The following is a 22800-nucleotide window of genomic DNA, read 5'->3' as shown; positions in this document are numbered from 1 at the left end:
TAGCAAAAGAATCAGCATACACAGCCTGCCATCACCTAGGCTGATACTGACTAAGAATTAAGTGCTTTTTGACAGCCTGAATAAGCACCGGGACAGAATCTTATGCTGTCTATCTTCAAGTTTTATCATTATTTTAACTCTCTTTTTCTCACACACACATGTACGTTTTAGTGTCAAGGTTAGATCAGGCAGTTGTGTATCTTTAAAAGTAACTATTTTATCTAACCCCTAACTCTAACTTTAACCCTAACCTTAACCGAACATTAACCTAACTCTAACTTTAACCCTATTTCTAACCCTTACCTTAACCTAACATTAACCTAACTCTAACTTTAACCCTAATTCTAACCCTTACCTTAACCTAACATTAACCTAACCCTAATGTATAAACTTAACACTAACATGAATTCTAAGACTTATTCTAAATTTAACATTAAACTTAACCCCACCAGGCAACACCTATTCTTTCTTTTCCTTCACTTTAACAACATAGCTTCCTGTTAAAGCTTCCTGATTTTCCCTGTTTTACTATTTTAGTGAGGACAGGAACACACACCCACTCACATACACACACGCACACACACACACATGCACACACACAGACACACACACGCACACACACACACGCACACACATACACACACACAAATCCTTCAGTCCCCACTTCCACTATCTTCCAGCAACTTGCCTGCTTCTGAAGCCTTGTATCTAACTATTCCAACTTTGAGTATGCCCAAGAAAAGAAGACAGTTTGAGCAAAGCAAAAAACAGCATTTTATCGCATTCATTATTCAGATGTTGAAGGAGGCTGAGATTCCACTGTATTTTACAGACAAGGCCATGTAAGATTTATGAGTGGGATATGTATGTGGTGCGAATTCGATGATGGTTGGGCCATTTTCCCCCTTTTCCTGTTCTGGTTTGTCTTCCATTCAGTTTCACATTAACAGCCCACTCCCCAGAACCCCATGAGGCAATGTGGGCCATATCTGTATCGACTAGCGGCTGTGTAAAATGTCTGCAACACTCTCATAGATCCTGCATCGTCCTGTCACAACATACAAACCCTCCACCTTGTTGAATAGCACCGTCAAGTGTGAGACGCTTAGTTCCAGGGTTATAATTCAACACGATGGAACAGTGTAGGACATCCGGTTGAACACAATACATGTCAAATAAAAAAAAAAGCATTGTTTTGAAGCAGGGGTCAGGGCAGATAGACAGCTCAGAGGGATCGTGTGTACAGAAGTTCTCAGCCAAGGGAAAAAAATAATCTGCTTCTTTCTTGACCAGGTCAAACCCAACTGCAAAGAAATAGATAACAGTCTTCTTCTGCCCTCTTGATTTCCTTTCCCTTTTTCTCTCCATTTCATCTGTCTGCACCTGTCAATAACCCGGGCGTCTCTGGGCTGCGTGTCCCCCCCCTCTCTGCCACAGCCCAGTTTCCCCCCCCAGGTTTATTTGATTGCATGTCCAATATCACTGGTGCTGCTGTTTACAATTCAATAGCACAAACATGGTTCCCATGTCGAGTCATCTGTTTAGCATCGATTCAGTCATTAATGCCATATACGAGGACACGTTGACCTGACAAGTCCAGCCGACCGATACCAGCCCTGTTTCATGCCTTAACTAACCGACCCACTTCCTCTGGATTAAACTGAGTCACGGATTAGATTTTAATTGTATTTCACTCATGTGGAAAATTATTCCATGAAATTACTTGAGGATTGCTAAAATGGAATGCAAATTTGATACAGATCTTAAGCTTTTTGGTGGGATGGTAAAACCCAAATAATGTTTCTCCGTTACTCTTTCTCTAACTGCAATATTTCCTAATGGCGGTCTTTCCCCTCCACCAAAATGTGAGGATCCAAAGAGCTCGTTCCGTATGTTGGTGTAGTTCTAAAGCTGAGATTTCTGCATGACCGACCTAACTGACTGAAATAGAGAAGGTTGACACAAAGGCGTAAACCAGATTCTGAATGTTTAATGTGGCTTGGTATAATGACACCCAACAACTGCTCTTGTGCACACTGTGTCGCTATGACACGCCCCCGTTCGAACGCGCCGCACTCTTTCTACAAGAACATGCTCATTCGCGCTGACAAGCAGAGCACGACGTTAAACCCACAATGTCTCTGTCTTGCCGTGCCGGTGCCCACCAAAGCAGCGTCAGGCCGTGGCGGTGAAGCAGAGCTGTGGGCAGGAGGCTTCCCTCCATCGCCTCCCTGCACATCTCTGCTGCTGCTCTTGGTGATTACTTGCCATAATTACAGCGATAACCATTAATTTGTAATCCATCATGAGAAATGGATGAGAAAAACAGGAGCTCGATAAGGGCTTGACAGAACCCTACACAGTCTCCCTGCTGTGGCGGAGGTTGATTTGCGGTGCTGCAGTGCTGACTCTATGGACACTGTGGGCCCATAAACCTTTCCTCTGGGTACTGCCCATCCCAGCTGATCACTCACTGAATGAGTGAATGAAAGGAGTTCCTGGGACCGGCTGATAGATGCAGGTGCTGAGGGGTCTCAAACCCCAACCAGTCAGATTAGCTCATTTTATGATGATCATTTTAAGTATTGAGTTGGTCTACTGTGACTTTTGATTAATATTGGGATTGACACTGTCCCTTGTTGATATCACCGTTGTCATTTGGACAGAACTGCATTTTACAGCAATCTTTTTTTTAGCACTCATTACAGGCTGTCAGTGCCAAGATAAGTTAACTTACTTGTCTAGCTACTGTACATCTTTGTCCAATCAGATGTTTACATAAAAACTGCCGCTTGGTAACCGATTATTTTCCAGGTAGCCCACAGGTCAGGAGACAAGTTTGACAGAGTTCCTCCCAGTGTTGAGACTGGAGAGACATCAGCCAAAGAGCTACTCAGAATAAGGGTTACTGTGGTTGACTTGTTTGTTTGCCAGTTGCCCAACCTACAAAGAACGTAAGGTCTTTTTAGAGAGAGTGTGAGAGAGATCACATTGCATGGGAAACCATGCCAATTGGCCATAGTCATGTATTCCTATCTGAAATCTGGCTGGGTATGTTTGACTGTCACACTGATGTAGATAATTGGGAAGTATGCATCTTGTTGCATTTTGTTTGCCATGTCAATTTTCTTGATGGTTTAAATCCATTATAATGTCATCCAGAGCAGTAGAAAAAGGTTATTTTATGTAAATGTGTAAAAATTATATGTGAAGTTACATGACCTGTTAAATGCTCTTGGATGTCGTTGTTATAATTTTGTGGGGGGTAGATGGTAGTCCATAAAGGGTAGGCTGCTGGCTAGACAGTAACTTTAGTGTGAAGGTCTCTGTATTGTGGGTGCAAAAGGCTTTAGGTGAATTGGCCAAAAGTGCTGTGGCTGAGGAAATGTGATGTTAGATGGATCCAGCACAAAGCCTTCGTCGCGGCTCTGTACCAGACCTCATAGCTGCCCCCTAAACCCCAAACCCCAATGTTTATAAAATATATAGAGTTAGCCTCGAGTTACTGCCTCTGATGTCAGAATGCACGGGAGGCGGCCACTTAGGGCCCCTGCATGCGTCACCATCAAGGCTCCGTGTGAGGGTTCAGAGTCTGGATTCATTCAAACACTGTTCAGTGCCTGGACCTTCAGACAAAACAGAGTTAGAACCACTTCCGCCTGTCTCTGGGGTCAGGTTATGGTGTGACCATCCCGGGACGGCTTCTTATCCTTCTTTTGTTTGCTTCCAGTCATTTGTTATGTCTACATCTTTAGGGCCACTTGAAATGGTTTCTGTTTTGGGTCAGTAGCTTCAGTGCACTGGCTGGAGAAAATAAAACACTTGCACGTTTGCTGTCTCCACCTTCAAATCGAATGCCCATGGGGGACTTCACTCAAACACGATGTTGACATTTGACTTTCTATATTCTTTTACCAGATAAGTATGATAGAACTACCATTTTTTAGCAACAGCCTGGGAACAATTAGAGTTAATTGCCTTCCTCAGCGACAGTTTGGGAGATTTTCACCTTACGGGCTTTCAGCTCCCGGTCAGCTGCTTTAACCTCTAAGCTACCCATCTGCACCAAAGTGCCTTGCTGCTTCTTTAAAGCATGCATACTTACAAAGCTGAACTATATTGATGTTTTCTAGTTATTCACTGCATGTAAACAGTAAAAACCAATGACATACTGTTAACTAGCTCCGGCAGCTACTCAGAGATTGACCAAATGCATGCTTTTCAGACATTATGCCAAACACGTACTATAACAGCCCACACAGCATGTGATTCTGTGAATTACGTGTACAGAACATGCCAAGCTACGTGACTTTACATGATTTTAGTCATCCGCCCGAGCGTCCATGTCCCAACTGATCACCAATACCCTAAATCCACTAAGACTGCATAACTTGGAACTGACAGGAAATAAATAATGAATCCAAATGTTTCTGCTAGATGGTGTACTCCTCCAATTTGTTCTGCGACCCCACTTTCAGAAGAGACTTTTTCAAAGAACTGAGGCCGGTATCCATTGAAGCGCATGGGAAAACATCCCAGGAGGAACATCTCTATGGAGAGGGGGAACTGCAAGGCTATTAAAGGATACAGGGCTTAAAAGCACCTGACTTACAGTGCCCGGCCTCAGTCAACGCTTCGCCGGCTTACGTCTCAGCACCAATAACATGCCTTCTCTGACTTACAGAAGCCGTTCCATGCTCCCTGAGTACTCATACTTTTTCAGCTTGGTCGTGGACAGGTTCAACGTATACTTTTAAATTTCCATACCTTTTTAACCAAATATCTAAGTATTGCTGACATGTTAGCAGTTGTATAATGCTGATGTTATAGTGCACGTTAGTGGAAAACTAATTGACATGTTCATTTTGGGTGCTATAAACAGTAAAACCGCAGGAGCATTACTCATTATGCTGCGTTGAAAGGAAATGAGGTTGGCTGGCGAATATTGTACCATTTCAAATGGTATAAAGAAAATCCCTCAATGAGTTAAATTAGTGAATTTATGCATCCTTTCATTCATGAGGATTATGATATATTTTCCTTTTTTAACAGTATATAGTCAATTCCACGGTCGTGTGACATGACAATACTTGCTTTGACAGTGCATCTAGGTTGCCATATGTACACTATTGTAAATACTTGCCAATGAGCTACTTTGAAAGAACTGTCAATTTACAGTAAGAAAATGACCGTGAAAGTTCTGGAACCGAAGTTGTTTGGCTGTAATCAGCCAAGTCCCCCTGGCAACCCCTTTATTGTGTCTCTGTGACATCATCAAGCCCTGGCGCCGCTTTCCTTAATATTTCCACCAATGATGAACTCATTCATATGTAATCTTGACATTAGCATTTTCCTCCAGTAGATTAACATTTTCTACGACACAAACAAATCCCTCAGAGAGAGGGAGCAGATTAATCAGATGGGATGGCGCGTGTGGGTTGAACTTGCTCAAAGCAAGGCATTTATTATGTGCCTAAGATAGGAGGGCTGGCTTTGGGGGGGGGGGGGGCTTTGAAAGAGAGGGGGCAGTGAATTAGAGTTAACTACAGCTGCAGCCATCGCACACATTTGGTTTTACGTAGACACACATTAATGCATTATGAACTGTTGTATAATTTCGCTATATAGAGTACATTGGCTAAATGTAATGGAAAATAAATTGAAATTTTCATTTTAGGTAATACGAACAATGGGAAAGCACATTGCATTATGGTGCACTGATGAAGAATATTGTTGGCTGGGGAATGCTGTAGCGTTTCAAATGGCTTTAATTAAAGATAAAGAAAAATAAGGAAAAAAATATCCCCTCAATTTATAAAATTAATTACTCATTCATCCTGTTCTTTCTCATTGGGTTTACGGTTTAATTTACCTTTTTATAATATAAAAGGGGTATTAAAAGAGAGAAGGCAGTTTAAAGTTAAATAGAGTTAGCTATATATTATCTGAGATGATGAATCTAATGGTTAAGGTGTGCAAACATACACCATACACTCTTGGGCGTATATAGACACAATTTACATAGACACACACACTCATGCATCATGAACCCATTAATTTACAGCATGTATAGTAGCAAGCATGCCCACACACACATACACATTCACACACACAAACACACACACACACACACACACACACACACAAACACACACACACACACATACAGGTCTTGAAATGCAGTTGGATGAAAAACAAAGCCATTGCATCTTTCATAGAGAACATTAGTTTCTGTTGTGTGACAATGAACACTCATGCATCATGAACGCATTAATCTAGAGCATGTATAGTAGCAAGCATGCACACACACACACGCACACACACACACACAACCATACACACACACAAACACACACAAACATACAGGTCTTGAAATGCAGTTGGATGAAAAACAAAGCCCATGCATCTTTCATAGAGAACATTAGTTTCTGTTGTGTGACAATGAACACTCATCTTCAGTGCATTCTCATTGGGAGTGCTATAGCCACAGTGAGCACAGATGCCAGCTCTCCTAAAGATATTCAGCTGCACAATCTGTTGGGTCAGTGTGTGAGGACAAAAGTCCCTAAAATTAACTTAAAAATCCTGTTAACAATTATTTGCTGGTCCCCATGATGGCAATTTTTCAATTAGGGTTAGGGTTAGACTTAAAGTTAGGGTTATGGGATGGAGAGCATCAAAAACACCTTGTTAATGAGAGAGGTCAGAGGAGAATGGCGAGACTTGTTTTCTGACAGAAGATTCACAAACACTCAAATAAGCACATTTTACAACAGTGGCATGCAGAAGGACATCTCTGACAGCACAACGGGTCAAACCTCGAAATGGATGAAAAAAAAACAGGGTCTGACTGACACTAGGTAGGTGTACCTAATAAAGTGGCCACTGAGTGTATGTTTGGGTCCCTGCAAAAGACAGTGTGTGTATATGTGTGTGTTCGTTTTTCTATTCAGTAAGTAATGGAATGCCACAGGCAAATTCAGACCTACGGTTCGGGTCTCGCTTAAACTTGCATGGCTTTATACATTATACAGTAATGAATAAGTCTGAGGTCATAATGCCATACACAACTCTCTGGTCTTTGGAGTGGGAGGGATCGTTCCCCCATACTGGAGCCTTGTAGGGTTAATCCTATCAGACTACAAGCTAATGGGCAGATTCACATAGACAACACCTGGAGCCAGTTCCATTCTGAGTTATTCTGGAATTTGCATTTTATTCCTGAAGGTTAATAAACATATCCATTTCAAAATGAGTTCCCTGTTTTCTGGAATAATGTAAAATCCATAGACATGACATCATACCAGCACCTCACGTCCCATCCCAAGCACCATTCCCAAACCAACGGCTGGCGAGACCAGACCCGGGCCCTGACGCAGGCGTCGGGGGGAGAGGATGTAGAGTGATACAGAGCACACCTTGGCCATTATTCCACATGAGGGAGAATTACTGGAGCATCGCATCTCAGCCATGAGAGAGGGAGAACAGAGGGCATGGAGCATCTTTTATTCATTCCACTGGTAAGTGCAGTTACAGTGGAGGGAGGAGGCAGCAGGTCCACTTCTCTAGGTTGGTCACATCGTCTGTATTCTGGTCCTCAAATGTGAGCCTTGAGACAGTCTCCCAGAGAGCCAGACCACAGACCATCACAAGAAGTAGCACTTTTTTCCCCCTGGCCAGACTATCTCACCTGGTCACTGTTTGAAAACTCACAACTACGTTCCTAACCGGTATGCTTTGTCTTTTCATAATGTGAAGTGTGTGGCAAGGTTGTAGCCCTAGACACTGCACAAACATTGCAACGACGGTATTGAAACCATGACTTAGCCTCTTGCAGTCAATAACTGTCAGTAGCAACATGGGGACGGGGGCAGCGGAATGCACAGCCCTCTGGTGGAACTCTGTCCCGGCCTCCCAGAAGGCAAAGCAGGAACCCTTTCATGAGACAGGGCCACACATACGACCACATTGGGGAAGAGCGGGGGGATTTAATTGTTTTTAAATTATTTAAAGAGTCCTCATTCATTTCTCTTCTCAGACACTAACACACTGTAGCAGTGAGCAATAACAACGTGCTAACTGATACTGTAATAGAATTAAGGTACATTATGAGAAGACAAACACACGTGGACATTCACACAGGATCATCTAATACCATCTTGGGTCACAGCTCTCCAAAATCTAACACCATCTTGTGTCACAGCTCTCCAAAATCTAACACCATCTTGTGTCACAGCTCTCCAAAATCTAACACCATCTTGTGTCACAGCTCTCCAAAATCTAACACCATCTTGTATGACAGCTCTCCAAAATCTAACACCATCTTGTGTCACAGCTCTCCAAAATCTTTTAGGTGTTGCTGCCCCCTTCTGCACTACTACTGCAATGGCACTTAAGTTAAAAATATAACTTTTTGTGAGAAGATTTTCAAGTACAGTTTTGCTCTATAGGATACAACGTTTTTTGGGAACTGTGGTTAACGCCACCACACATTTAACCAAACATTTTCCTAAACCTGTTCCTCTAAAAAGCTGAGGGACGGGGCTGGAAATAACATTGTTATAGCCAGAGCTATGGATGCAATGATTGACCATGGATGACATCCCAATAATAGTTATAACCATGTCTTACTGCTTCATACTATATACATTTTTACATTTGTATAGTTTGTCTATTTCTCTTTGTTTTGGGTTCTGCTTGGGTACAACTTCATCCCTGAGGCCTTTATTAGTTATCTGTAAGTTCAAGAATGAATGGATGAATGTCAAACATTTCAAAGTAAACACAAATGTATGTAGCAACACCAAATTCCTGTTGTAAATACATTTTCCGATTGATTCTTTCATGAACCTTGATAGACACATATCTGCAGAACTTCAAATATTATTGTCATTAATGAATTCAACATTTACTGTCCAGTGTTCATCAGAAGAGAAATTTTTTGGTACAATACAGAAAGTCCTCTTCAACATTGTGACCATTCATTACATAGCTTTGCTTCAATGTGGGTAGAGGCCCATACATTCATAACTATTATGATGTAAAGTATTTTTTCTTAATGTATTCATGCAATGAGGGTAAAAAAATTGCCATTTGTTCAATTAATGTAAATATTTGTTGACAAAGTTTGAAAAATGAATTAATGCAGGGTAAATAATTATCCTTCTTTGTTGTTTAAGGTTGTATATTCACTGAAAGTATGTTACACAGATCAGAAAGAAACAGAGTTTGAGTCTCAAAAAACAACAACTTTGTTCCATAAAGACTGAGGTTTTCTTTTTTATGGCATTAGGTAGACGATAAGAAGATAATACAAAATAATTCAATGATAAAGAGAGATTAAGAGTATGTGTGCATGTATTTTTCTGTGATCAATCATTTCAAAACAGACATTCTGTATTTCATGGTTTGTATTTCAATTCTTAAAGGCCAACAAAGGGCTTGATAAACAGGCAAACTCTGCCTGTCTCCGTGGGTGTGCCTTTAGTGGGTAATTAATGATGTCAATGAGTTACTCCCACCTGCTGCCAGGTGAATTTCTAATTTATTCAGCAGACACTCTTGTCAAGAATAACTTACAGTTGGTGCATTCATCTCAAAATTGCTCATCTGTAATTATATAGTTTAATGCAATAATTTTTGTGTTTTTGCCCAAAGTCACTCCATAAAATTTGCATTGGTAAAAACATTCAGAACAGAACAATATCAGGAGTCACTTTGCCATTGCTTTTCACTTCACACCTGGCCGGGAACCACAAATTGTGCAATACTCGTGCCTCACAATCATTATTGGAGTCGCATTAATACTGAATCACATATACAATACACTCTATATGGTAGAAGAATGTAGATCTGTTGAGATGCAATAGTTCTGGAAGATGTCGTTCTTAAGGACAGGGCTTAGCATCCACCACAGGTTCACAGCGGTCCACCACGGCTCTGATCTCGCCAATCTGGACCCCGTCATAAACTCCGGTGATGGTGGTCCACTGGGTCTCGCCGTTGCGGTACGTGCGACTCAGCCGGGCTGTGAACGGGATGTCCGCCGTGATCTTGCGCCCCTCCATTCGAACGGTACAGGAGTGGTTGGGCGGCACCCTGAGCTCCACCGACACGGAGTGGCTGAGGGCCTCCACCATGGTGGTGCCCCGGTTGAACTGCAGGGTCTTCTCGGCGCTGAACTCCACCCCGCCGGAGCCAATCAGGGGGATCTTGGCCGTGATGCCGGCAGTCACCCCCAGCATGGTGGTGCGCCCAATGTTCCAGGTGCTCTCCACCTCGGACGTCTTGGATATGGTCACAGTCTTCACCACCTCTTGACACTCGTTGTTGGTGACGCTGGAGAGGCGCATGGTCTCCGGGGGGTACTGGAAGATCTCCACCTCATCGATGCCATACTTGACATGGGAGATGTGCTGGCTGTAGGCGTCCCGGTTGATGGTCAGGACCTGGTAGTTCTTGTACCAGTACTCATCCCCCTCCCAGGGCAGGAAAAAGGCCTCGAACTCAGATACCACTTTCCCCAAACCGTACTTGTTCTTTCCCACATAGGTGGACCGTCCAGAGCACGTTCTGACTGAATGTTTGGGCACAGAGCCATACGAGTCGTCCTTCCACTCCACAAACTCAAAGTTGTCAATGTTGGTCAGGACCTGGAACTCCGGGGCGTAGTACTCTCTGGCGCCGTACGGGTATTGGCAGTAGGGGCCCTTGCTAGGGGTGTAGAAGCCTGCTTCACACTTGTATTTACAGATGTAGTCAGTGCGCTCGGTGTAGCCGTTGTAGATGCCCACAGCCGCAGTGGGGAGGGATCCGGTCCAGTTCTGCCACTGGAGGTTGACATTGTCCCCAAACATGAATGGGGACGGCTCCTGTTGGTCCTCAAACTCAGACGGGGTCAGGGGCCCCTGGACAGGACCCTTACTGGCCAGTGGAGGGACCCTACCTTCCAGCAGTGGGTTTAAGAGTGACGCTAAAACAGGAGAATAGAGCGGGACCCGTTTATTTTGTTTTGGAACAACTGTCATTGAATTGTTTTATATTCTTTGAGGCCGAAAGCAGGGATTGACTGAAAATTAGGAGTATTTGTAGAGTTTTAAAAGTGCATTCTCATTTACCCTTCTGTCCCAGGGAGCTCTTCCTTACTAAGTCCCGGAGGCTGCCTGGAGGAGAGGCTGACATCTGGGCCAAGGACAATCCCAGGAGCAGCAGGGAGATGACCACCAAGACTGACAGCTTCATCTGAGGAAGACCAGGAGACAGGAGGAAGATTAGGGACAACCCAAGGAGTTACAACTGAATACGGTTACGTTCAAGGCTATACCAAAAAATCAACATGACGCTGTGTTTTCGATGAATCTTTTATAAACCCCCAAGGTGCTTGTTAATGCTGCCCGCTATGATGCAGACTCCACTGAACAGCAAGGCATCATTTAAGATTCTAGAATAGTGCCTGAAATGCACAAACAGAAGAGACAATGCACTCACGTTCACAATCTTCTCCTAGTGATCAGTGCACCTGCTGGCTCTCCAGTCTTATATAGCTCGTTTATGACACCCATAAAGTACCATGCTAACCCTCTTAGGCCGTTAACTGGCATGAGAGGACAACATTAGTTTAGTCATGCACATCCACAGGTCCCACTCCTTCCTGACCCTGTGATTTGCGCTAGTCAGATACTTGACCTGCCGTAGAAAGAGGAAGAAAGTGGATGTCACTTTTTCTTCTTTTAATGTGTGTTATTATTTGGTTAGCATAAGAAACCATAAGAACCATAAAACATATTTATTTGTTTTTCACTCGTGACAGTCAGTACCACATTATGTCAATGTATTAAGGGTTTGACAAAATAACGTACATCGCATTTAGTTCAGACACTCTACCATCTCTTATAGATTCTTGTTTTTGTGAAGATTTCTTTGGAGGAAATATTGCCCTGTCCTCCCTTTAATCAAACCATCTACCCAGTATGATAGGACGGATACATTCAAGATAAGATAACGTCTTATTAACCTGACTATGCAATCTATGTAAAGACCTTTATACTTTATCTGCAGAGGAACACAGAGTCTTTTCTGACTGCCATGATAAAGTCATTGATAATAAGTCATTGATAATATCTGTCTCAAGGACCTGAGGTGGTCTTCTCGCTTGGTGTCAACTGTATATTTTCCCAGTAAGAACACTTCCACATGTCTGGCCTTCAGACAGATCATCCGTAGGTTTTTCCAGGGAGAACATTTCCACATTTGGCCTTCACCCCTATAGAGTCAATGATAATACTGATTGTGTCTAATATAGTTGATGCCCTTTGTCTTTGTTCATCAAAGTCAAGTTTGTTATATCTCCATGCGCAATCTCATTTCTTAGTAATCAGAATAGCACCACAGAATCACACCAAGTTACTTATTGCAAGCACAAAGCCTTACTCACGCCACCACTTGGATCAATGCCCGCTCTGAATGACATTTACCAATGAGGAACACAGGCCAATTGTGTGATTAGGGGTTTAACAAGTGAACATGGCAATCAGTTAACACTGAACTGCTCACCGACTGTCTGAGAAAGTGCACCTGGTCCTTCTATGGCTCGTGGATGTGTTGGCTGAACCTGGTCGCCTGGCGTTACATTGCTTGGTGGTTGTAGCCTCAACTCATTTGGGCGTCCAGCTTCCTTTGAGTCCATGGGCATGTGAAACATGCCTCTAGTGATGTTGGTCTTCCATGGATGTTAACTCGATAAGTTACGAGGCTCGTGAGAGGGAGCACGGAGCATGGCATGCCTAGCAGAAAGATCCTGGCCATGTCGGGCAAAATAGTCACTCATGCTACAGCTAGCTAATGCTAAATACATCAGTTAACTCACTAGATAAGTGCTTTGGGCTGTCTACAAACAAATGAACAAATGAGTGCCATCAGTCAGAAATTCTGAATTATTTTGATGTACAATTAAATAGGATTTTCTGGGAGCTTCACAGGTGTTGTTACAACGATAATGGTCGAGATAAGCACAGTTCAACTCCACCTAACTCCACCTAGCAACAACAAAACACTGCCAGGTCTGTTTGTGCTGCTTCATTTATAGTCTTAATATTTCTAAACAATTAAAATGTCCAAACAAGCAGTTGAACATCTTTTCATAGTCTATATAATGTTTACTATGACAAAACAAGGGGTTTTGTATTTTAGGGGTTTTATATTTTATATATCAATAATGAAATTAATAATCAGTATACTCTTCAAGCAGTATTTTTTTTGGGCGAAACAGACATTGAGGGAGAGAGTTAAAAACAGAAAAAACTCTCTGATTTGCTTGTTGCAATTTTGCCAGTGTTTGGTTTTGTCAGTTTAGGCTTAGGAAAAAGATTTCAGGCTTCTGACAATAGTAAAGGTAAAGATTGTTGTTCATGATGATGTGTCTGATTGTGTGAGACATCCTTCATGTGTTGCACATAAACAGGTTTAAACACATTGGATACTGCATGTAAGCCCGCTGCTTTAATGCCACTGACCAACAACGAGCAATAATGTCAACGTTTAACTAAACAGCTAGACATTAAATGCTGTATCAAACATGTATGCATAATTATTGAAGAACCCTCTAAATGGCAATACAGATTTTTGTTTTCATCATCATATCAAAGTTACTCTTTCCATTACAAGTGCTTGATTTTGCAATCATATATATTATTGTCTGTTGATGTGTGCTCCTATCAAACAGGGGGAAATGCTTGTGGTCATTTCCCCCGTGTGGTCAGTGGCAGATCAAACAAGGTTGAATATCATTGTTGGTTCCAGGACAAAGCGGACAATGTGAGAATGGATAAAATTATGAATATGTGATGGCCCTGCAGGGGACAAATAGCAACAGTATCATGTCCTTTATTGGGGGCAATTATTCTACACGGAGCTATAAAACTCTGCAGGGGCTGCAGATCATGACACTGAAGGAGGAACCTGTCAAGGTAAAACAGCTTCTTCACATCTACCTGGGGTATGAAATGTAATGTTACTGGTAACTCTTGGCTAAATACCATTATCATGAGTCAGTGTATTGTAATCTGCTTCACATAACATCAATGCAACATCGAATGATTGATATTGGTTTTATTCAAACAGTTTTTGTGAAAAATTCTCTTTAGTTCTGTACATGATTAACAAACGCTAACAATCCTCATCTTAATAATGTATTCTGCCCATCGGGAATCTACTGAAGTATTCAATAGCCGGTGAAACCAGGACAGAAACATATTATGATTTTGCACATGTTCACAAACTTCAGAAACAACTTGGAGTTGGTCTGTTGGAGCAAGGATTGTTAAAATATATTATACATTTGTATTAACAAACATAATGTTAATGAATTGCCATAATAGTAATAATTTATCAGTCAGCATAATACAAACATTATAGCCATGCATGCCTCCATTAAAACTCCATGTTTAATCTGAGGGGGCTATAAAGCAAAAAATGTATGACTTCTGAAGGTTGCTCTATAATGTGACTACAATTTGCAATAACCTTATCGTTACATTTGTGAATGAATATTAAAGCATCTATAAAAGGTCTTCATATGTCCTTAAACATATAAAACATTTACATTTTTATTTTTTACGATATACACCGATCAGCCATAACATTATGACCACTGACAAGTGAACTGAATAACACTGATAATCTCATTATCATGGCACCTGTGAATGGGTAGAATATATTCTGTCCTCAAAGTTGATGAGTTAGAAGCAGGAAAAATGGGCATGCATAAGGATCTGAGCGACTTTGACAAAAGCTGAACTACGATGGCTAAACATCTGGGTCAGAGCATCTCCAAAACTGCAGCCCTTGTGGGGTGTTCCCAGTCTGCAGTGGTCAGTACCTATCAAAAGTGGTCCAAGGAAGGAAAAGCAGTGAACTGGCGACAGGGTCATTGGCGGCCAAGTCTCATTACAGCACGTGGGGAGCAAAGGCTGGCTCGTGTGGTCAAAAGCCAATAGACGAGCTGCTGAAGCTCAAATTGCTGAAAAAGTTAATGCTGGTACTGAAGGATTGCATTGTGCATTGCAATTTGTTGTATATGGGGCTGTGTAACCCCAGACCTGTCAGGGTGCCCACAGAGCAAAAATGGTGCAGGAATGGTTTGAGGAACACAACAACCAGTTCAAGGTATTGACTTGGCCTCCAAATTCCCCAGATGTCAATCCAATCGAGCATCTGTGGGATGTGCTGGACAAACAGGTCCGATCCATGGAGGCCCCACCTTGCAACTTACAGGACTTATAGGATCTGCTGCTAACATCTTGGTGCCAGATACCACAGCACACCTTCAGAGGTCTTGTGGAGTCCATGCCTCAACGGGTCAGGGCTGTTTTGGCAGGAAAAGTGGGATCTACACAATATTAGGCAGGTGGTCATAATGTTATGATGGGTGTATTTACATCATTCTGTACTCATACGTTACAGCTTGATGTCAGATGGTCCCTCATCCTGAATGTAATCTGTGGGCCTAGACCAGGGGTGTCCAAACAGTTCCACGGAGGGCTGAGTGTCTGTGGGTTTTTGGTTTTTCCTATAAATTGGTTCCCAGTTCACCTAAACAACCAGGTGAGGGTAGAAACTAACCAATAAGTATTTCTAGTACTAGGTGAGAGCGAAAACCTGCAGACACTCGGCCCTCCTTGGAATTGTTTGGACACCCCTGGCCTAGAGAAACTGTAATCCATGGTTCAGATTTCTTCACACAGCCGTTACACACTTCATATGCTATGCGGAAGAGTAAGCATATATTCAAAACAAATCTCCAAACCACCTAAAATCAGCACCATATTGGGTTTATTTTTCCTAAAGGTAATTTGGACATAAATAGTTATACAATACATGCTCCCTATTACATGCTCCACTTTATGTTTAGTTTCCAGTGGTTGAAGTTCGCTAAGTTTCAGCCCAGGCTTATAGACCAGACCAATATGATAGACATACATTTGGGTATGTTATGTTTTGTCTAGCCAATAGGGACTATGAGAGGACATGATGAGAATTAAATTGAGTATAGACCAGCTAAGCTATTCAATGTAGCTAGACAAATAGACACATTTTTTGTAGTACTATAAAGATTCTGGCGGTGAACACCTATTTTTGCACCTCCAAATGAAAGATGATTTCATAAACATGTCAAATTCAAATTTCACAGTTACACTTCTCTTTCCTCCAAAGGATCTTTCTGGGAATTACATTTTGTGGGAATCCTCAAAATCATGGTCCACTTTTCTCATACTTTCATATGTAATCATTTAATTGAGAGTGTATATTCAAATGGAAATGCCAGCAAAAAGACACACAAATAATTTTCCTGATTGTGGATGGTGAACAAATATATGCACAATGTAGTACTGCTAACATTGTGTTTGTGTCTGTGTGTGTGCGTGCGTGCATGCATGTGCGTGTGTGTGTGTCTGTTTGTATGTATGTGGGTGGGTGTGTGCGTGCGTGTGTGTGTGCATGTGTGTGTGTACATGCATGTGCGTGTGTGTGTGTCTTTGTGTCTCTTTGTATGTATGTGGGTGGGTGTGTGCGTGCGTGACTGTGTGTGTGTGTGCATGTGTGTGTGTGCATGCGTGTGTGTTTAGATGAGGCTGACTGTCCTGGTTGTCCTAGCAGTGTTGCAGCTCTGCAGCCCAGTCTTCCTCTCAGACCTGCAGCTGCAGCAAATCTCTCAGGTGGAAGAGGGACAGGATGCATCCAGCAGTTAGTCTGATTATTTTACACCATATTACACAAACACCTTTATCAAACACCTTCCCCTGGGTCTCACGGTCTACAAATGTTGTCCCAACATTCACTCCTAGACAATTTCATTCAAAACCATTATATTTTGACACCACAAAAATAAAAATACTAACCTAACCTACCATCTTTGCTTTCTTTTCCTTGTCACAGATCCTAGGCTTAATCCTCAGCTTGAAGATGTTGTCCCTGATCTGGACATTCACAGCCCACCCAGGCTGACAGAGATTTCAGATCTAGAGCTCCAGGTTCCTGACTCCTTGTTAATGTATGGAGAAAACGCTAACCTCAAATGGGTAAAATGGGAAGGGTCCCTCCCTAATGGTGCTGTGGGCATTTACAATGGCTACACTGAACGACATGATTACATCTGCAAAGTGAACTGCCAAGCTGGCTTTTACACCACAACCAAAGGCAGTTTTTGCCAGTACCCCTATGCCGACAAGGAGTATTCCTCCTCCGAGTTTGAAGTCCTGGTCAACGTGGACGACTTTGAGTTTTTGGAGTGGATCGACGGGAAATACGGTGCTGTTCCCCAACATTCTGTCGAAACCTGCCCGGGCACTGAGATATATGTTGGCAAAAACAAATACGGTCTGGGAAAAGTTGTGACCCAGCACGAAGCCTTTTTCCTGCCGTGGGAGGGCGATGAGTACTGGTACAAGCAGTACCAGGTCCTGGCCATCAACAGGGACTCCTACACCCAGCACATCTCCCATGTAGAGTATGCCATTGACCGGATTGAACTGTTCAACCACCCTCCTGAGGCCTTGCAGCTCGCTAGGGTCACCAACTTGGAGTGCAACAGTGTGAAGAAGACAGTCTTGCTGGAGAAGACCAGCACTGTGGAGAAGACCTGGAACATCGGCAGGGAGAGTCGCAACAGCTCCACCACTATGACGGCCAAGGTGCCCATTCTCAACCCGGACTCGGTGGACTTCACCAAGGAGCAGACGGTGAGTTTCTCAGAGGGAACCACCCTGGTGGAGTCCATCAGCCACTCCATCTCTGTGGAGCTGCTGGTCCCTCCCAACCACTACTGTGGCGTGAGGATGGACGGCAGGAAGATGACAGCAGACATCCCCTTCACGGGTCGGCTGAGCCGGACATACCACAACGGAGACACTCACTGGACCACCATCACAGGGACATATGACGGCGTGAAGGTTGGAGAGGTGAACGCTGTGGTCGAGAGATGCCAGCCCGTCCCGGATGCCATTCCCTGTAATACCAGTGAGTCAGACTAAAGAGACAGAAATGCAGATGTATTAACTATGAACTCAAATGCGCCCGTAGTGTCTTTTCAGTCACAAGGCAGAACAATTAGAATCCACGTTCACAATGACTTCAGACTGTAATAAACTGACATAACTCAACATTCAGATCAAACAGCAAGTCAGTTGACATTTTGAAGAAAATGTATTTTTCCATGCATGTTTGGACAATAAATATGATCTTCATGCAAACTTTTGTGTGGCTCTTTATTTACCCAACTTACTCCACTGGTAATCAGAATTGCATTTATTTGATAACTATATTTACTCATACCCAGAATTGTAATTGTAATTGTAAATGTGCTGTTAGTGGATACAGAACACACAAATTAAAAGTCAACATGCATGTATGTGAAGTAGGCTTGGTCGGCAGCTTAGGAGACAAAAAGTTTGTCCTATTTATTCAGTTATAGTCATTTTAGGCTACATGGACCTGAGAATTTTCATCATCATTAATCATTTGTTAAAATGACCTGTAAGCAAATAATTATTTCAACACAAAATGTATTTCAGTTCAGTACAACATCTATTTTCCAAACGTGTAATAACCTAGGCCTGGGCTGTGTATATTACAGGGCACGTTTGCTATGAGTGCATTAAAAAATCTCCACGCTAGATGGCGGTAACGTTGAAAAGACAGGGTAACAAGGGCGCTCAGTTTTCTAGCAACTAGTTTCTTTGGTTAATGTTTACATCAAATGGCAGGGTTATTTTACAAACAGAGCTAACTTTTTATTGTTATATCTGCGTTTGTGTTCGCTATTGTATAGATACATCAGACATTTTATAAGCGATACATATTTCAAATATTTGTTCGATGTAGGCTGGATCTGGGCTATTCATAGTCTCAGAAAGCAGGCAATTGACTCCCCAATGTCACTGTCCGAGAACATGAATATGACAGTGTTTGTCCAAGTGGCTTCTCTGCATTGATGGCAAAAGTCTCTTTTTTTAGTAAACTTTGGAATTGTGTTTTTGAATTTGTCAAGACGTTTAAAGTTGTTGCAATGAAACGACTTTTATCAAAACTAATCAACCGCGCGCTGCTAACTGAACCATTTGGAACAATAATGGGTGGTGAAGCAGGTGTCCACACAAATTCCCGTCGAAGACTGGTAAGAAAAACTAAAGCTGTCCAAATAATGCAACACTTGACACTTCATGCGGATCACTATGCTCAAGAAGTTGGACAATGCTTTTCTAAGTGTTTTGCATTCAACAAACCCCACCCATCCACAAAATATTGCGGTGAGATTCCAGTATGCTGCGTCCAAAATACTTTTTTACAGCAGACATTTTGCAGTACAATTGAACTTCCTGTGTCAAAAATAACACACATAATTGCAGTTTAATAACTGTAATCTTCTAACCAACTGTATCATGCAGCCTTTCCTTGTTAGTGGGTGGCACGATTCGTTTACTAGCCTAATAAGGAGTCACGCGAACTTAAGAATGAAACAGGAACTTTTCCATGATTGAGGTAGCTTTTCAAACAGTGAACACGTGGATTATTTCACCCATGTAATCGAAAATATTGTCTTTAAACTAAATTGTTTTAAAACGTTTTAAACAAATAGTATAATTAAATAATCCCTAAAAGATCTAAAAATACCATAATTTCAATTTTTGTTTTCACAACATCAAATCCAGAGACTGGGATCGCTATTGCAAAATGTTTATTTTTGTAGTCCGTTAACCATTTCTTTGGGGCTGAACTCATCATAAGTACTGGTTAACATAAAAAATATTACTCCTGTATATTGTGTACTCAATGTCCTTAACTAAGAATGGACTACCTGTATTTTCTACTTCATGATTATGAATGAGACAAAAAGTGTTCCTAAGTGATCGCTCCCAGGCACAGTTATGAGACCAACACATATTGATTATTTTTAGTACCCTCTCAGGTCAAATGTGTGACTTATCAGATAGAGCAATGTAATATGCAAATATTAAAAAGTAAGTATTTCTTTTCTTCTACCTGTGTAGATTGTAGGATTGGGCAACCCAGGAATGAACGGTTCTCGTCACAGTGTGGGTATGGCGGTACTCGAAGCACTTTCTGCCCGGCTCGGGGTCGCTGACCGCTGGCGTGGTGATAGGCAGGTGTCTGGTGAAGTCATTGTGTCAGACATCCAAGACACCCAAATCGTGCTTCTACGGCCACGACTACTGATGAACATAAACGGTGTATCAGTGGCCAAAGCAGGTGTGGATTCTTATTTTAATATTTTCTGTGTTTTGACATGTATGCGCTGGGCCTGCAGTGCATACATTATTAAATGATATTGTTTTAATGACCTTGAATCAAGCGGGTAAATACGGCATCAAGCCTGAGGACATCCTCCTGGTTCATGACGAACTGGACAAGCCCCTTGGGAAGCTCGGTATGAAACAAGGAGGAAGTGCCAGGTGAGTTCATTTGCAGCCCGTTGTCTGCTTGACTGATGACAGGACACCACCTTTCCAACATGCTCATCCTCTCTCTGTTGTTGATTGACAGGGGTCATAATGGCGTGCGGTCCTGTGTTGAGTGTTTGCAGACAGATGTAAGTTGTGTTCCTGATGGATATGCTATTATACTACACCTTTCCTTATGGCTTTGAGAAGATACTCAAGATGAAACTTTTAGGGTGGAAATCCTCAGAACTATCTGCCAAAGGGAACTGGTGTGTCTGGGAGGCATTGGAAGCTGAGTGTACAGACACATTCCCTTTGCGGGATTACAGTGTACTAGTCCATTTTACGCTTGTGTCCTCTAGGTGATGCCTAGGCTGCGTGTTGGCATCGGCAGACCAACAAGTAAAATGTCAGTTGAGCGCCACGTTTTGGGCCGCTTCTCCAAGGAGGAGCAGAAGGTTCTGGGCGGGGTCCTGGAACAGTGCGTAGACACCGTCCTGTCTCAGCTCACCGACACGGAGCATGTCGAGTCCCCACCAGGAGGCAGACCAGCGTCACGAGCTGGAGAACAGAGGGAGCGCTCACGTTCTCCACCAACGGACTCCACCGGCCAGACGTGAAACTGGAACCATGGCTGTATTCTGGGATAGTTGGTGTGGAAACAAAGCTGCCTATTGAAGAAATGTGCATATTACTGGGATATGATTTACACTCTGCTTGAAAGTAAGCACTCAGTTTCAGGACAACAAATTCAGATGTGTTAATTATAATGGTGGCGTAAAAAATAAAAGCTGGCCGGTGTGCATTGCCGATGGTGGTCTCATGTGCGACGTCCAGTGAGAGACGAATTCTTGATGTTACGAAGATCCGATTAAAATACTGTCATACAAATGCCATTGACTAGTAGTAATGAATTAACTGAGGGATAAATGGTGGGTCTCCTGATAACACTCATTTTGCAGTCACACTGAAGTCTTTCCACATCCTTGTGTCTTTAAAAGATAATTTGTCTAGTTTCTGGTTCAATATGTTGTTCTCAGCCTGTAACCTCACTTTGTAATCCACAGGAGTTCCCAGTGCGTCGTTTAAAACTGTCAAGAAGTGTAGCACTCACACTACAGTGAAAATCAGAGCCTTCAACTGAGAAAAGAGCATATAAAAATCACGGAGAGCGGTGGGGTGACGGAAAAGAAAACCGATACAATGGGCAGAATAAATTGCGATGCAGGGCAAAGGAAAGGGAGGGGGGGGAAACAATGGGGGCCAAACATTGTATGATAGGGCTGTTTGAAGCCTTCTGTTTGGCTGTAGCTCAGAGTCACAACAAAGCATCAGGGACACACTTGTGGATGTGGGGAATGGGTCTCAAAAGGAATCTCTCCACTCATGACAAACCCCCCCCCCCCTTGCCCCTTTCCCTTTCTCTTGTGTGACCCCCTTGAGCCAGCAGTCTCCCCCCAAACCAGGGCATTTTCCCAGCCCCTCTGAGTGGTCAACCTGGTAGGGTACGCTGGTGGCCTCAATAACCTTTCTCTGAAGGGTCACAGGTCACGTAAATGGTTGGCCACTGGGCTAATTAATTCAGGAATGGTTTCCCTTCCTCAGTCGCTATAGGCTGAGCTTCACCAGCCCAAAGCCCAGTGGGGGGTCTTCCCTAAGCTCACAGATGTGCTATGACCAGGGATACATACAAAGACAAGGGAGGAGGACAAACCACATTCTTGACTGTCCAACTGCAGACACCTCAGAGAGATTTCTGTATTTTGAGGTGGAATCTTTGAAGGTTTGAGTTTAGATTGGATTTGGTTTTTGCCATGATCCCGACTATGACCAGTAATCGATAAAAGCTTAACATGGACAGGACAAGTACGTAAATCTGAATGATATTGACCGATTTAATGAACAAGTAACATTGTCAATGCAGTCTTTTGTATTTATTAATGAGGATACTGTCTACCAACCACTGTTTGGTATGTAACTGAATCTAAACGTCATGGTTTAGTGCAGGGCCTTGTTATTGAGGCTCAGTTCAGCGATGCCAAACGTCACAGCCAAACTCACCTAGCTTTTTGTGGCCCATATGCCCTCGTTACCTAGCAACCGTGAAGTATTGGTATGTTGTTTTAAGTCGAGAAAAAGGCGAACATGACAAGAAAAGTGAAAACGAGACCTCAGTTCCACTGACTCAGAGGCTTGAGACTGTTTCCACATCCATCTAAAGACTGAAGGTGTCTTCATATCATCAAATGAACATCGACAGTGTTTATTATATTAACATAACTTGAGTTTACAGATTTTACTGAGATTTACTGATCACATGTGGTCTGTAGGCTTAGTTAATATTGTA

General features: G+C 42.6%; 3 protein-coding genes across 3 annotated transcripts; 2 read left to right on the top strand and 1 right to left on the bottom strand.

Annotated features, from left to right (window-relative positions):
- Nucleotides 1–9263: 9263 nt before the first annotated feature.
- LOC105014671 (natterin-3) lies at nucleotides 9264–11532 on the bottom strand. Its single transcript, XM_010877171.4, has 3 exons — nucleotides 11488–11532; nucleotides 11118–11241; nucleotides 9264–10972 (listed from the first exon to the last, which is right to left on the bottom strand). Exons 2-3 carry the CDS (start codon nucleotides 11239–11241, stop codon nucleotides 9888–9890), a joined length of 1209 nt encoding a protein of 402 aa, XP_010875473.1. The 5' UTR covers nucleotides 11488–11532; the 3' UTR covers nucleotides 9264–9887.
- A 2412-nt stretch (nucleotides 11533–13944) lies between these two features.
- Nucleotides 13945–18235, top strand: LOC105014670 (natterin-3). Its single transcript, XM_010877170.4, has 3 exons — nucleotides 13945–13964; nucleotides 16623–16740; nucleotides 16933–18235. Exons 2-3 carry the CDS (start codon nucleotides 16623–16625, stop codon nucleotides 18024–18026), a joined length of 1212 nt encoding a protein of 403 aa, XP_010875472.2. The 5' UTR covers nucleotides 13945–13964; the 3' UTR covers nucleotides 18027–18235.
- Nucleotides 18236–18709: 474 nt separating this feature from the next.
- On the top strand, nucleotides 18710–21363 carry ptrh1 (peptidyl-tRNA hydrolase 1 homolog). The gene is made up of 5 exons (XM_010877169.4): nucleotides 18710–19168; nucleotides 20043–20262; nucleotides 20366–20465; nucleotides 20557–20602; nucleotides 20816–21363. Exons 1-5 carry the CDS (start codon nucleotides 18986–18988, stop codon nucleotides 21071–21073), a joined length of 807 nt encoding a protein of 268 aa, XP_010875471.1. The 5' UTR covers nucleotides 18710–18985; the 3' UTR covers nucleotides 21074–21363.
- The last annotated feature ends 1437 nt before the right edge of the window (nucleotides 21364–22800 follow it).

The sequence above is a fragment of the Esox lucius genome, chromosome 13, assembly GCF_011004845.1.
Source record: "Esox lucius isolate fEsoLuc1 chromosome 13, fEsoLuc1.pri, whole genome shotgun sequence".
Lineage (NCBI taxonomy): Eukaryota > Metazoa > Chordata > Actinopteri > Esociformes > Esocidae > Esox > Esox lucius.
The sequence above is the reverse complement of the archived record's forward strand: the minus strand, read 5'-3'. Positions and strand labels throughout refer to the sequence as shown.

Excerpts from the sequence above, each read along its gene's own strand:
- LOC105014671 (XM_010877171.4), bottom strand. The coding sequence starts at position 11,241 with ATGAAGCTGTCAGTCTTGGTGGTCATCTCCCTGCTGCTCCTGGGATTG. Across the intron at positions 10,973-11,117 it reads GAGCTCCCTGGGACAGAAGG|CGTCACTCTTAAACCCACTG; the intron begins GTAAATGAGAAT and ends CTCCTGTTTTAG.
- LOC105014670 (XM_010877170.4), top strand. The coding sequence starts at position 16,623 with ATGAGGCTGACTGTCCTGGTTGTCCTAGCAGTGTTGCAGCTCTGCAGC. Across the intron at positions 16,741-16,932 it reads GGGACAGGATGCATCCAGCA|ATCCTAGGCTTAATCCTCAG; the intron begins GTTAGTCTGATT and ends TCCTTGTCACAG.
- ptrh1 (XM_010877169.4), top strand. The coding sequence starts at position 18,986 with ATGGCAAAAGTCTCTTTTTTTAGTAAACTTTGGAATTGTGTTTTTGAA. Across the intron at positions 20,263-20,365 it reads TGTATCAGTGGCCAAAGCAG|CGGGTAAATACGGCATCAAG; the intron begins GTGTGGATTCTT and ends CCTTGAATCAAG. Across the intron at positions 20,603-20,815 it reads TTGAGTGTTTGCAGACAGAT|GTGATGCCTAGGCTGCGTGT; the intron begins GTAAGTTGTGTT and ends TGTGTCCTCTAG.